At 38.6% G+C, this 10,992-nt stretch overlaps 1 protein-coding gene across 1 annotated transcript in view; it reads left to right on the top strand.

The window, feature by feature from the left end:
• Nucleotides 1-10,701, top strand: part of SPG20 (spastic paraplegia 20 (Troyer syndrome)) — an 11,000-nt gene extending 299 nt beyond the window's left edge. The window contains 9 exon segments of the mRNA XM_009866428.1: nt 1; nt 4-537; nt 2,041-2,238; nt 3,201-3,305; nt 5,082-5,211; nt 5,975-6,169; nt 7,120-7,278; nt 7,357-7,447; nt 10,297-10,701. The exon segment at nt 1 is cut by the window's left edge and continues 299 nt beyond it. Of these exon segments, the coding sequence (XP_009864730.1) occupies nt 1; nt 4-537; nt 2,041-2,238; nt 3,201-3,305; nt 5,082-5,211; nt 5,975-6,169; nt 7,120-7,278; nt 7,357-7,447; nt 10,297-10,483 (1,600 nt within the window). The 3' untranslated portion in view covers nt 10,484-10,701.
• Nucleotides 10,702-10,992: the final 291 nt, after the last annotated feature.

Genomic DNA, 10,992 nt, shown 5'->3' with positions numbered 1-10,992 from the left:
ATTCTAGAACAAAGCACCCCACCTGTACAAGCAAGTCCCCCTGCAATGGATGCCCCAGCTGAGGTGCCCAAGTTGTACCCATCCATTCCTCCTAAAGAAAAGCCAGAGAGACCCCCTGCCCCTAATTCCCTGTTTGTACCAAGTCAGCCACCCGCACCAGATGCAACTCTGGCCCAGGGGCACATTCCACCTACGAGTCCATCATCTGCAAAACCTCCTTGCCTGCCAAATGAAGCACCTCCTGCCTATACTCCTCAAGCCACCGATGGCCATTTTACTGTGTCTTACGGCACAGACTCTGGGGAGTTTTCTTCTGTAGGTGAGGACTACTACAGTAAGTGTACTCAGCCACCTCCCCTTCAGAACCTGGGAGTGGATGCAGATGAGCTGATCTTGATTCCCCAAGGAGTGCAGATATTCTTTGTGACTCCTGATGGGCAAGTTAGTGCTCCTTCATATCCTGGATATCTGCGCATTGTGAAGTTCTTGGATACGGATAGCGAGGCAGCCCAGAATCGTCCACCTGCATTTCTTCAGGTAAGAGGAAAATAATTTTCTCTTTTAATTAAAATGTCAAGAACTGCCATAAAACTTTAAAAGGCAATCTCCCTAAGTTCTTGCCCTTCTGAGTCTAAATCTCAGTGATAATGTGAAGGTTGTTAACAGCTGTTGGAAAAATGAGTTTCTGCAAATGCACACTTTTATGACTTTTTCTGTGAAAATTACCTCTGTGTCTTCCCAGGGTTCTAGAGTCCTGGCTATTCTGGTGAATTCTGTTTTCTAAAGGAGTTGACTTAAAGTCTTTTTATTTCATAACATTAATTTCCCTTTGCTTACCTAGAGAAGACATGTTGATTCACCTATTGTAAACATGTCAGTGTAAACAGGATTGTGTGCTACCCACTTCAGTCTCAAGTCGTTAGAAGGCATTGCAGTTAGGACAGCTAATAATTTGGAATTCGAGGGACAGTGTCAATCGGACTCTGAACTACTAATGTGTTGTGGGTTAGGGCTGGGCCAGCCACCGGATGCTGACAGATGTTCTCTAAGCCCTCTCCCTCCCCAAAAAAGGAAGGGAAAGGGAATAAAGGAAGGAGGCTTATGGACTGGAGAAGAAAACTAAACCAGCTTTAAGAATAATAGCACTAATGAGGAAATAATGAAAACACTGAGCTATATACAAATACGTATAAAACTGAGATCAAATCCAACTACCCCCTGACAGAAATGCCCACTGATGTGGCAGAGCAGGCAGGCACTGCGGAAGTCCCAGGCTCAGCGGCAGAGGGGAACAACACAGGAGCAGGATTCAGGAACTCAGGATCAGGATCAAAGGCAGAAGATTGAACAGAGTCCTCATCAGATGCCAACCATTGCAGAAAAGGCCTTAACCTTTGTGATCACTCAGCTTTATGCTGAGCATGACCAGATGCATTATTTGGATTTTTTTTCAGTCCATATTTGCTTCATGTGGGCATGTTCTTTAATATTCTGCTCTGATTTCTGACTTGGGATCTCCTTGCTGCTGAGATTTGCTGTTCAAAGTCTCATCAGAGAAAAGGAAAGTTGGAGGAACAACCAATAATTGCTTCCTGGTTTGGGGTGCGCTGATGCACCTCCAGCTGTGTTATCAGACTTCAACAGATGGCCAGCGATAGCCATACATGCTTTTTATTGTATCGTATAAACTTGTCCCAAGATCTACAGGAAATTACAGGCACGGTGAATCCTGTAAGGCAATGCTTTTTACCTGCTTCTGTACCTGGACCTCAAGACTATACCTCGGTTAAGAAGCCACCAGCCTGAATTTCAGTCCTGTGAAAATTAGTATTTTTTCTATATTAGACTGTTCAGAACTAATGAAGTACGATATTTCCATAATTTTGAGGGTGTCTGGCTTTCCCTACCGCCAAGATGGCATAAGGCTTTTTTCTTGTTAAACATTATGGAAAATCAAGTTTGTGGTGCTTACCAGCATGTTCTGCCTGCCTTTCTTTTTAAAAGGATCCTTTAATTCTTTTATGTACTCATCTTCTCTAGGTTTGTGACTGGTTGTATCCTCTGATGTGTAACCAGTCTCCTGTTCTGTGCTGCAATACTGGAGTCTACATGTTCCCCGACACGATGTCCCAGATGCCAGGGTCCTACGTGGGAGTAGTGCTGTCTTCAGAACTTCCAGCAGCTGACCGAGAGTTGTTTGAGGATCTCTTAAAACAGATGTCTGACCTTCGAATCCAGGTAACTTTCTGGGCTGCCTGTTTTAAGCCAATAAGGGAAAGTGTAAACGATTAATATATTCTCCATTTCACAGTCAGCTGTATAAAACTGCCAAATTCACCAGTGAAAAATAAATCAAGTAGCCAAGATTAAGCAGCCTAGTAATGTAACTGTAGGCCTTGTGAGATGAGAGGGCAGAAACTTTAAATTTTTAATTTGTAAGTATGGAGAAGAATTAGAGAACTATTCTCTATTTTTCCAAAAGAATATAGGACTCAACAATTAAATTTTGTGCTCAGGAGAAAGCATGTTTTTTGCCTCTGGGCGCACACGCACGCACGCACTCTCTCAGTAGTTTTGCTGATACCATTCTTGGAATGTTGTGTGCCCATATGTGTTTACAGTTCAAAAATGTTAAGCTGCTTCAGCGAAGCCCTGTGAAAAATAGTGAGTACTTCAAAAATCTGCCTTCAAATGGGATCTCAAAATGGCTATATCTAGTGCCTCATTGCAGGAAGATATTGACAGATGAAGAAAATAAACACAAAAAAACCCCTATAGCCTGACAAAGGTGCAGTAAGACACAGTGACTGGAAACAAAGTGAAAAATGTTACTCTAAGAGCACTGGAGCACCATTTCAAGAAGAATGGTAATCAATAACTACTTCAAAAGCTGATAGCAAAATTGGATCTTTTCATGAAATATAGAACCTGGTTGAATCACCAAGATACAAATGCAGTGGTGATGAAGGACCAGTTTGCAGAATGCCTTGTGGGAGGAGTTCTGTTATGGTGTAAATCCTTTTTTTCAGCAGGGAATTTCAGGAGCCCAGGTGGCTAATTTTTGCTTAAAAGGGAAAAGTACTACAGAATTATGTGAATGTTTCAGTGGAGGACTTACTGGATAAAATTCTGGATAAAATAGTTCCTTATTATCCTAAAATTCCATTTTTTTGTTAATGTTCCCTGATACGATGTCACAGGTGCCAGGATCCCATGAGAGAGTAGGGCTATCATCAGAGCTCCCAGCAAGTGAGAGAGTGCATTTTGAAGATAAATTTAAACAGATGTCTGGCCACAAAGTCCAGGTAAATCCCAGGAGAGCGAGTCCAAAGTCGTATAGTTAAAAAAAAAATAAAAAATTGCCACTGAAATACATTAGAACTGCTGAGATTCCAGACTGACAGCAGTGATGTGTGCTTTGTCCTATGGATGTTTTTTGTTGTTCTTTTTATTTGTTTTTTGTGTTCAGACCTGATTCAGTTACCACAGGGCTACCACATTTTGCAAATTGGCAGATTTCTGGAGTTCTGAAAGCTGTGATAGAGCACAAGTATTTGAAAGCCTAGTCTGATGGCCATTTAATGTCTGGTTTACATAGCACTCGTGAGGATCTAATTATAATTACATTAAATGTATTATTGAGTCACCTGTCTTATTAGAAAATCCATTTCTGCTCCTTAGTCTATAGTCCTTAGAGAAATCTTTTTGCCTGTTTTTCTACATAGTGACCCAAACTGTTGTATAACCAGTTATATCTGGAACATAGTTGGTTTTTTTTTGTTGTTGGACTTTTTTGTTTGTTTTTTAGCTGTAGCTGTGTATTAAGCTTATGTCTCTTGCCAAGCCCCAGAAGTGTTTTGGTCACATGCTAAAGACATTTCTTGAACCTAAGATTTCACACTGCTGTCAAGCAGTAATTGATGATATAGTACGTGTCAGTGATACGTTGTTAACCTTCTGGGTAGCAACCTTCCAAGTTTTAATCTACTCTTTTCTGTTAATGTTCTTTTTGTTTTGTTTTGCTGCAAAAGTTATCTTTATGCAATAGTCTGCTTTTATTTCCAATAAATATTTCAGGGGAATGTTAAGAAGTTCATGTAACATCAAATATTATTCTATATTGAGTATTCTGTTCTGCTCTCAGGTTTCATCTGTGAATGCTTTCATTTAGGCTCTTCTAGACTAGGGAGAAAGTTGTTTGTTTTTTTCTTTCTATCCGTCATTAACTAACAGTGATTTCAATCATTGAAATGTTTTGTTGGTTTTTTTAGTTTTGCATTGGAGGAGTCCTAAAAATAGAATAATAACAGAAACTTAAATCTGTAACACATTTTTTGCTTTCTGTAATTAAAGTTTAATTATACATTGTATGTGAAACTGTGTAAAGTGATGCTGTGCTTTTTAGAAACACTGACTAGACTGTGGTGGTGGTTGCTGTGTTTGAATGATTAACATCTACTCCAGAAACTGATGTTTTATGTGAAATCACACAGAATCTATCCACCCAACTTTAAATGGGGAGCAGCATCACGCACAGCTTGGTGTCTTCCTTGCCTGTGGCAGTCTGCAAAAGCAACAACAGGACACAGGATGAATAATCTCTTTTATTTTTGAATTCAGGAGGAAAGGAAACAAAACAACCAGAACAGCTGCATTCTTTTGGTGCAGCTGGATTCTCTGGCCAAAGAATGAAGTTCCTATACTGAATGACAATAGAGTTGACTTTCCTCCGAGAAGGGAAAAATGAGAGATGGACAAGTCTCATACGTTTCTTGTTAGTTAATTTATACTGTAATTTTTCCCTGCTTTGCTGCTTGGCTGTGTTGACAAGCGAATCTTTTCATTGTAACTGGCTGAAGATAGTGCACGAAACATGCTGAGCTGTCTGATAAGCTTTATGGAATGCGTAGCATTTCAGTGTAAAAGTAATGGAATCACAAATTTCCCTTGAGCTTCTTGTATGCTTACCCAAGGAATACACGACATGAGCATTATTTGATAATGGATCTGTATGCTCTAAAACAGAAATCCTGCTGATACGTTGTGAAGTAGATTCTCAGATGTTTATTTTCACTTGTTAGCCTTCAGAAGCCTCTGGTGACACAGTTAACTTGCCTCAGACTGTCCATATCCAACCACAACCTGAGGGAGCAGAAAACCAGAAAGAGCTGCCAGAATGGAGTGAGAAAGTTGCCCATGGAATCTTGTCAGGTACTGTTGTAACTGGGGGGATTGTGCTGAATATAAACCTCTGTGAGTACCATTTAAACAGTATTTGCATCTAAATGTGCGTGTGCTGGTAGAAGCCGAGTGGTCAGAAGGAGTTTTTCACCAGTTCGAGTTGTGATTGTCTAAAGGATACTTTGATGAGTTTTGTGAAAACAGTGCAGAATTTAAATTCATTCCAAATGAGTTAGGCTCCTCATTTGACTGTATGTTAAGGTACCACCCACTGTGATAGAACAATTTTACTCGTTTATGAGCAGTTATGTTAAAGCAGGCATCTATTATGATTTCTGCAGATAAACACTTTGTTTTTTTCCTTTTTCCTCTGAGAATCTTTGGAATATACTAATGACCACCAACTGACTGTAATAAATACAAATCTGCTACAAGGGTTAGAGGGTTGAACTGTGTGTTTTCAGAATGTTAATAGCATTGAGGTGTGCAGTTCTATCTCTTCTGACCCAGCTGGGGCTTGGATACCTATTAAAAAAATGAGTATCTGCATTAAGCTGACATTTAGATGAGGGCTGCCTGTATTAAATAAAATGAATTGAAACAATGTGGGTGGTGTAGGAACAGAAGTCACTGTAGAAATTCATGCTGGCCCATTCAGGGAAGAGTGTGATTACAGTCTGTGTAATCAGGAATGTTTCTGAAGTCAATGTTGGCAGAGGCAGAGGAGGGAAGGCTGTAGGAATCATAGTCTGTAAAATTGTACATTCTAAAAAAAGCAATTTTTGCCCTGAAGGTGCATCTTGGGTAAGCTGGGGCTTAATAAAAGGAGCGGAATATACTGGTAAAGCTATCCACAAAGGAGCTTCTAAACTGCGAGAACACATTCAACCAGAAGAAAAACCTCTGGAAGTCAACCCAACTGTAGCAAAGGGACTTCATGTAGCAAAACAGGCTACTGGAGGAGCTGTGAAAGTCAGCCAATTCTTAGGTAAAAATTTCCATCTCGTAGCATATTATATTTGTGTCTTAAATAATAAATATTCTGTAAGAAGAGACCTGGTTTCTGTAGCCACTGAACTAGAGGAGGGACTGACCTGATGAAATCCAGTAGTTTGTGCCTAGTTATCTCCTGAGAGAGACATGCTTTAAAATTAATACTTATTGCATGTCCTTGAAGCAGCTTTTTTTTTCCTGAAAGAATCGTCTGTACAGTCTTAAGTTTGGCATGCTTTTCTATGTTTTACACAGTTAATTCAACATGGTGTCTCTCTTTCAGTTGATACCGTGTATTTTAAAAGCGTCACTGGTAACTAACATTGCACCACTAGAGAATGTGTCTGCGTGTTTTTAACTACACATACCTGAAATAAGCCTATTAGACTATGGATAAACTTCCAGGTAGAAATGACGTGGTGTTCGGCAGTTCTCAGTAACTTCATTCTGTTATTTATTCACATCAGTATTTATATTAAGGGTCTAGTGACTCGGCCAAGTTTAAAAGCAAGTTGTGCTGGAGGTTACAAAACTGCTTTGAAGGGCTGGAATGACTGTAGGAAAGGCTTCTCTGGAAGACAAATCAGGAAAGAAAACCAGCTTGTTCCCCATCTGCAAGTTGGGGATAACAAAGCAATAGAAAGAGGTTCTTGAAATTTGAGTGTGATGTGCATGTATTTATTTTAAAGTGCTTTTTAGCTGTAAGACCAACCTTACTTGTTTCTTCGAAAATGGAGCTGTGCAGAATCTGAAAAATAGTTGCTTCTCTGTCAGTTGGGTACTTGAGTGTGGATTAAATCTGTCTTTCAAATAAGCATAGTTAAATAAAAGCAACACTTAGGGATTCAAGGAAACTTCCTTTTAATTAGGAGTAAGGACTTTTAAAGAAAGATAAGATATTCTATGTTCTTACTAAATAATCTGCATGCTATTGTTTTATGGTAGTTGAGGGAGTGTGTTCGATAGCAAGCTGTGTTGGAAGGGAGTTGGCTCCACACGTGAAGAAGCATGGCAGCAAATTAGTTCCAGAATCCCTTAAGAAGGATAAAGATGGTAAATCCACTTTTGATGGTGCTCTGGTGGTAGCAGCAAGCGGCGTTCAAGGTAATAAAAATTCCTTATAGTTTTTTATTTGCTTACTTTTCAATGCTATGAACTCAAACAAGCTGTCCATTTTTACAGGCTTTTCAACAGTGTGGCAAGGTTTAGAAAGTGCAGCGAGGTGCATTGCTAAAAGTGTTTCAACTGAGACTGTAAAAACTGTCAAATACAAGTAAGTTACGTTCTTGATTTCATCTTCTACAGCATATTGTCATTGTATTTAAATACTGGCAAAACAAACAAAGCTTATGGAAGTGTGAGAAAGCTAACTGAAGTACTTGCTTTGCTTTAATTATGCAGCATGTGATAAGCTGCTAAGTGCACAGTAATGAGCATCTCCTGTAAGTCAAAATATGAAACGAGTAAATGATTGTTGTATTTTTTTAGCTCTCTTCTACAAGTGTTACAGCCTTGAGCCACGTTACAAATAACGTTCAGATCTATAGCTTTCCTCTACAGTGTAGTGTCATTACCGGAAAATTTACTGGTTTAAAGCTCTCAGCTGTGATCCTGAATTTATGTAAACTTAGCTAAATTTAGGAAAAATGGAAGAACTTAATCTATCAGCAATCTATCCTGACTAAAGCGAAGAGGTACAAAAAAGAGAATTGTGTTAGCAACTCTAAGGCATAAATAATAGGGTAGCCTCGACTTGAAAAGTGCACATGCTCTTAGAAAAAGGTAATAGAAGGTAGTAACGTTTGGGATTAAGATGATGTTATGAAGATGATGGAAAAAACAGAGTTCAGTGCATGTACTGGAGGATGCTGTGGAGAATAATATATTGAAATAACTACATTTCAAATAGGCTAGTTAGTGAGGTTCTAGTCAATGGTGCTTTATTGCTAATGTTTCTTTTCAGTAGGAATGTCAGGAGATATTGTACTGGTACTTGTTTCACATAAATTCACATTAATGTTTTTGTTTTAGATATAACAATAAGAATTATGGAGATCAGCAGTCAACAGCTGCTAAGAGTGAAAAACAATAAGTAATTAAATATTGAAGTTTATTGCAGCACAATTGAAAATATTTGATAACGTGATCTTTAAAATCTATCTACATAAACGTATTAAAATTCTACATAATATCTCTTTTGGAAGCTGTTTTTTGGTCTCAGATTTCTGCCACTCCAACTCTACTTCAGTGGATGAGCTAAATTCCACTGTAATGGAAACAAAGCTAAAGGAGCATCGTCACCGTGTCTCCAAATCAGCAAAAAATCCAGCTCAAATTTAGCCGCAGTACCTTTGTGATTGGAATTATAAAGGGATACTCATCCTATGGTGCATGTTCATCAGAACTGGTGGAAAACGTAGCTTCTGAAGTAATATTTCTGCAAAAGCGCCATGCTACTACCTTAGTGGGGTTTTTTTACTACAAATTAAATAACTTCGGTATCTATATATGCCCAACTTTTTTCTTAAACAATAATTAGAAATTATGCAATTCAGACAGGTAAACTGAAAAAATCAGTTATCAAATATTAAAAATTTGTTAGCCTAACTGTATTGAGTAAGCTACAGTCCTACTTCAAATGAGGTTACCGGTTTTACTGATGTTACATAAAATTGGTTTATGGTGTTCCTGAGATGAAAATAACTACTGAAATTGACAAACACTGTACTTTTGCTGTGAGAATAATTCTGTGATCTGCAAATCTGATGTGATTCAGGGCTGTTGCTCTACCAGAGAACCTAAGACAGAAAATTAAAAAAAAAAAAGCATTAATTCTTTTTGTTTGTTCGTTCATTTTTGGTTCCAGCCATTATGCCGTGGCTGTTGTACTGATGATGTGATAAATTTTGGAATTATTTGATATTCTGTGCTTCTCTCTAGCCCTATTTTGAGGCCCTCATAGAATCGCTCGTTGTAAGATGGACAGGGAAGAAGTAACTTTGCTAGCTGCTGGGATTCTGTTGCTGCTAGAAATACTTCCTCCCTACTGGTGTAGCTGTGTACCTGTCCTCACAGTTATGTAACTACTGGGGGACTGCCCACTTGCCCCATAAAACATGAAGAAGCTGGACCCACAGCCCAGCGGAGAGACCAGAGATTTTTACCTCTTAGTAATTGTCATCATGTCCTCAAGTTAGCTGTAAGCCTTTTGGCGTATTGTATGACTTCACCTCCTTTACCCTGGCCACTGTATTGATTTCAGGTTACTTCCAATAAGTTTCCATTGCACGATGGAATTTTTTTGTATTTTTTTGCTCCTGTCTCCAACAACATTAGCATAGCTGTGTCAGCAATTCTCATTCCCGCGAGACTGTCTGGTTTAAATTTCTTGAGCATAGCAGTGCGCTGCCTCTGTAAGGCAATTTCTGGGACTTGGAAGTAAGGTGCCAACGTGTTGGTGTTACACCAGATGTGGTATCACACTACAGGTGTGCCAGGTACACCCAGGAAAAGGTGATCTAGGACAAGGACCAACCACGCAGTGTTCTGTGGCAGCGGTGGCACCAACTGAGGAAAAAACCTGCCAGAGGTGATTCCAGTCCCTTTTTCTCTAATAGGGGAGAAGTCAGTTCAGTGTTGGCTCTCCTTCCTCCTCGGTGCTGCCACCATTGGTACAGACTGAGAATGCTTAGTAGCTGCAAGGGTCTGGCACAAGGGCTTATGTGGGGATGCAGCAGGTATTAGGAATTTTACCTAAGAACTTAGGTGAAAAAATACTTGAGGCTTATTGCACACAACTTCCTTCCCCCCTTCTCCTTATGGTTCTATAAATAAGCCTTTTTCTCTTCAAAACTAGAGAGAAAGGAGGGAGGAAGATTGAAAGGAGTTTTTTTTTTTGAGGAAAAAGGGCAGAAGCATACTGATATCTTTAAAGAATAATGTGTCTGATAGAGGAGCAGCCCTTACTCAAATGGCTTGGTAATTTCTTATTTTATTCTTTAGATATTCAGGCTTTTCTTATTACTTTTTCTTGGTGATGCTTAAATTTTTGCTTTGAAAAGAAATACAGTGAAGATTAAAATACTCAGTATACAAATTTACAAAACTGCCCTTTTTCTTAAGGTATGGAGAAGATGCCGGCCACGCTACAGACAACGCTATGAATTCTGCAATCAATGTTGGTGTGACAGCATTTAACATTGACAATATTGGTATCAAAGCTGTTGTAAAGAGAACTGCAAAGGAAACCGGCCATGCTGTGTTAGATGAATATAAAGTGTTGGATAACGAGAAGAAGGATAAAAAATGAAAGCAGTGAAATATTTCTCAAAGCCTTACATTAGAGATCAAACTTCCTATTTAGAAGTAACTACATTGCTAATCTGTGATTTAACACAAATCACATTGTACTTTTCAAGCAACTGTTGCTTAATTTGATGTGAAAATGTAAAAGTAGGGGAGGATGTTTGTAGAAGGAAAAATGAAAGTTGATTTAACCCCTGTTCTGTACTGAACAAGGGTTTTGAACAACTGGATCAGGGCTTTAGACAACTGGAAGGATACAGGTTTGCAGTTAATAAGCTTGTCTCTGTATGCACTTTTTCAAAATATAATATGGAATAATAGATTAATATAGATATACTATTATGACTATTTTTGTAATACTTTATATTTGTAAAGAAGGTAGTGATACAGAACAAATAGGATTATTAGTTTGTGTTTTAACTAACTTTAAGAATTAGTTTTACTAAAGCAGCCTTGTCTTATTTAATATGCACTACTAAAATAAGCTTTGTGTTTCATTGTTTTGTAGAGAAT

The sequence above is a fragment of the Apaloderma vittatum genome, unplaced genomic scaffold (genome assembly GCF_000703405.1).
Source record: "Apaloderma vittatum isolate BGI_N311 unplaced genomic scaffold, ASM70340v1 scaffold37233, whole genome shotgun sequence".
Taxonomy (NCBI): domain Eukaryota; kingdom Metazoa; phylum Chordata; class Aves; order Trogoniformes; family Trogonidae; genus Apaloderma; species Apaloderma vittatum.
The sequence above is the reverse complement of the archived record's forward strand: the minus strand, read 5'-3'. Positions and strand labels throughout refer to the sequence as shown.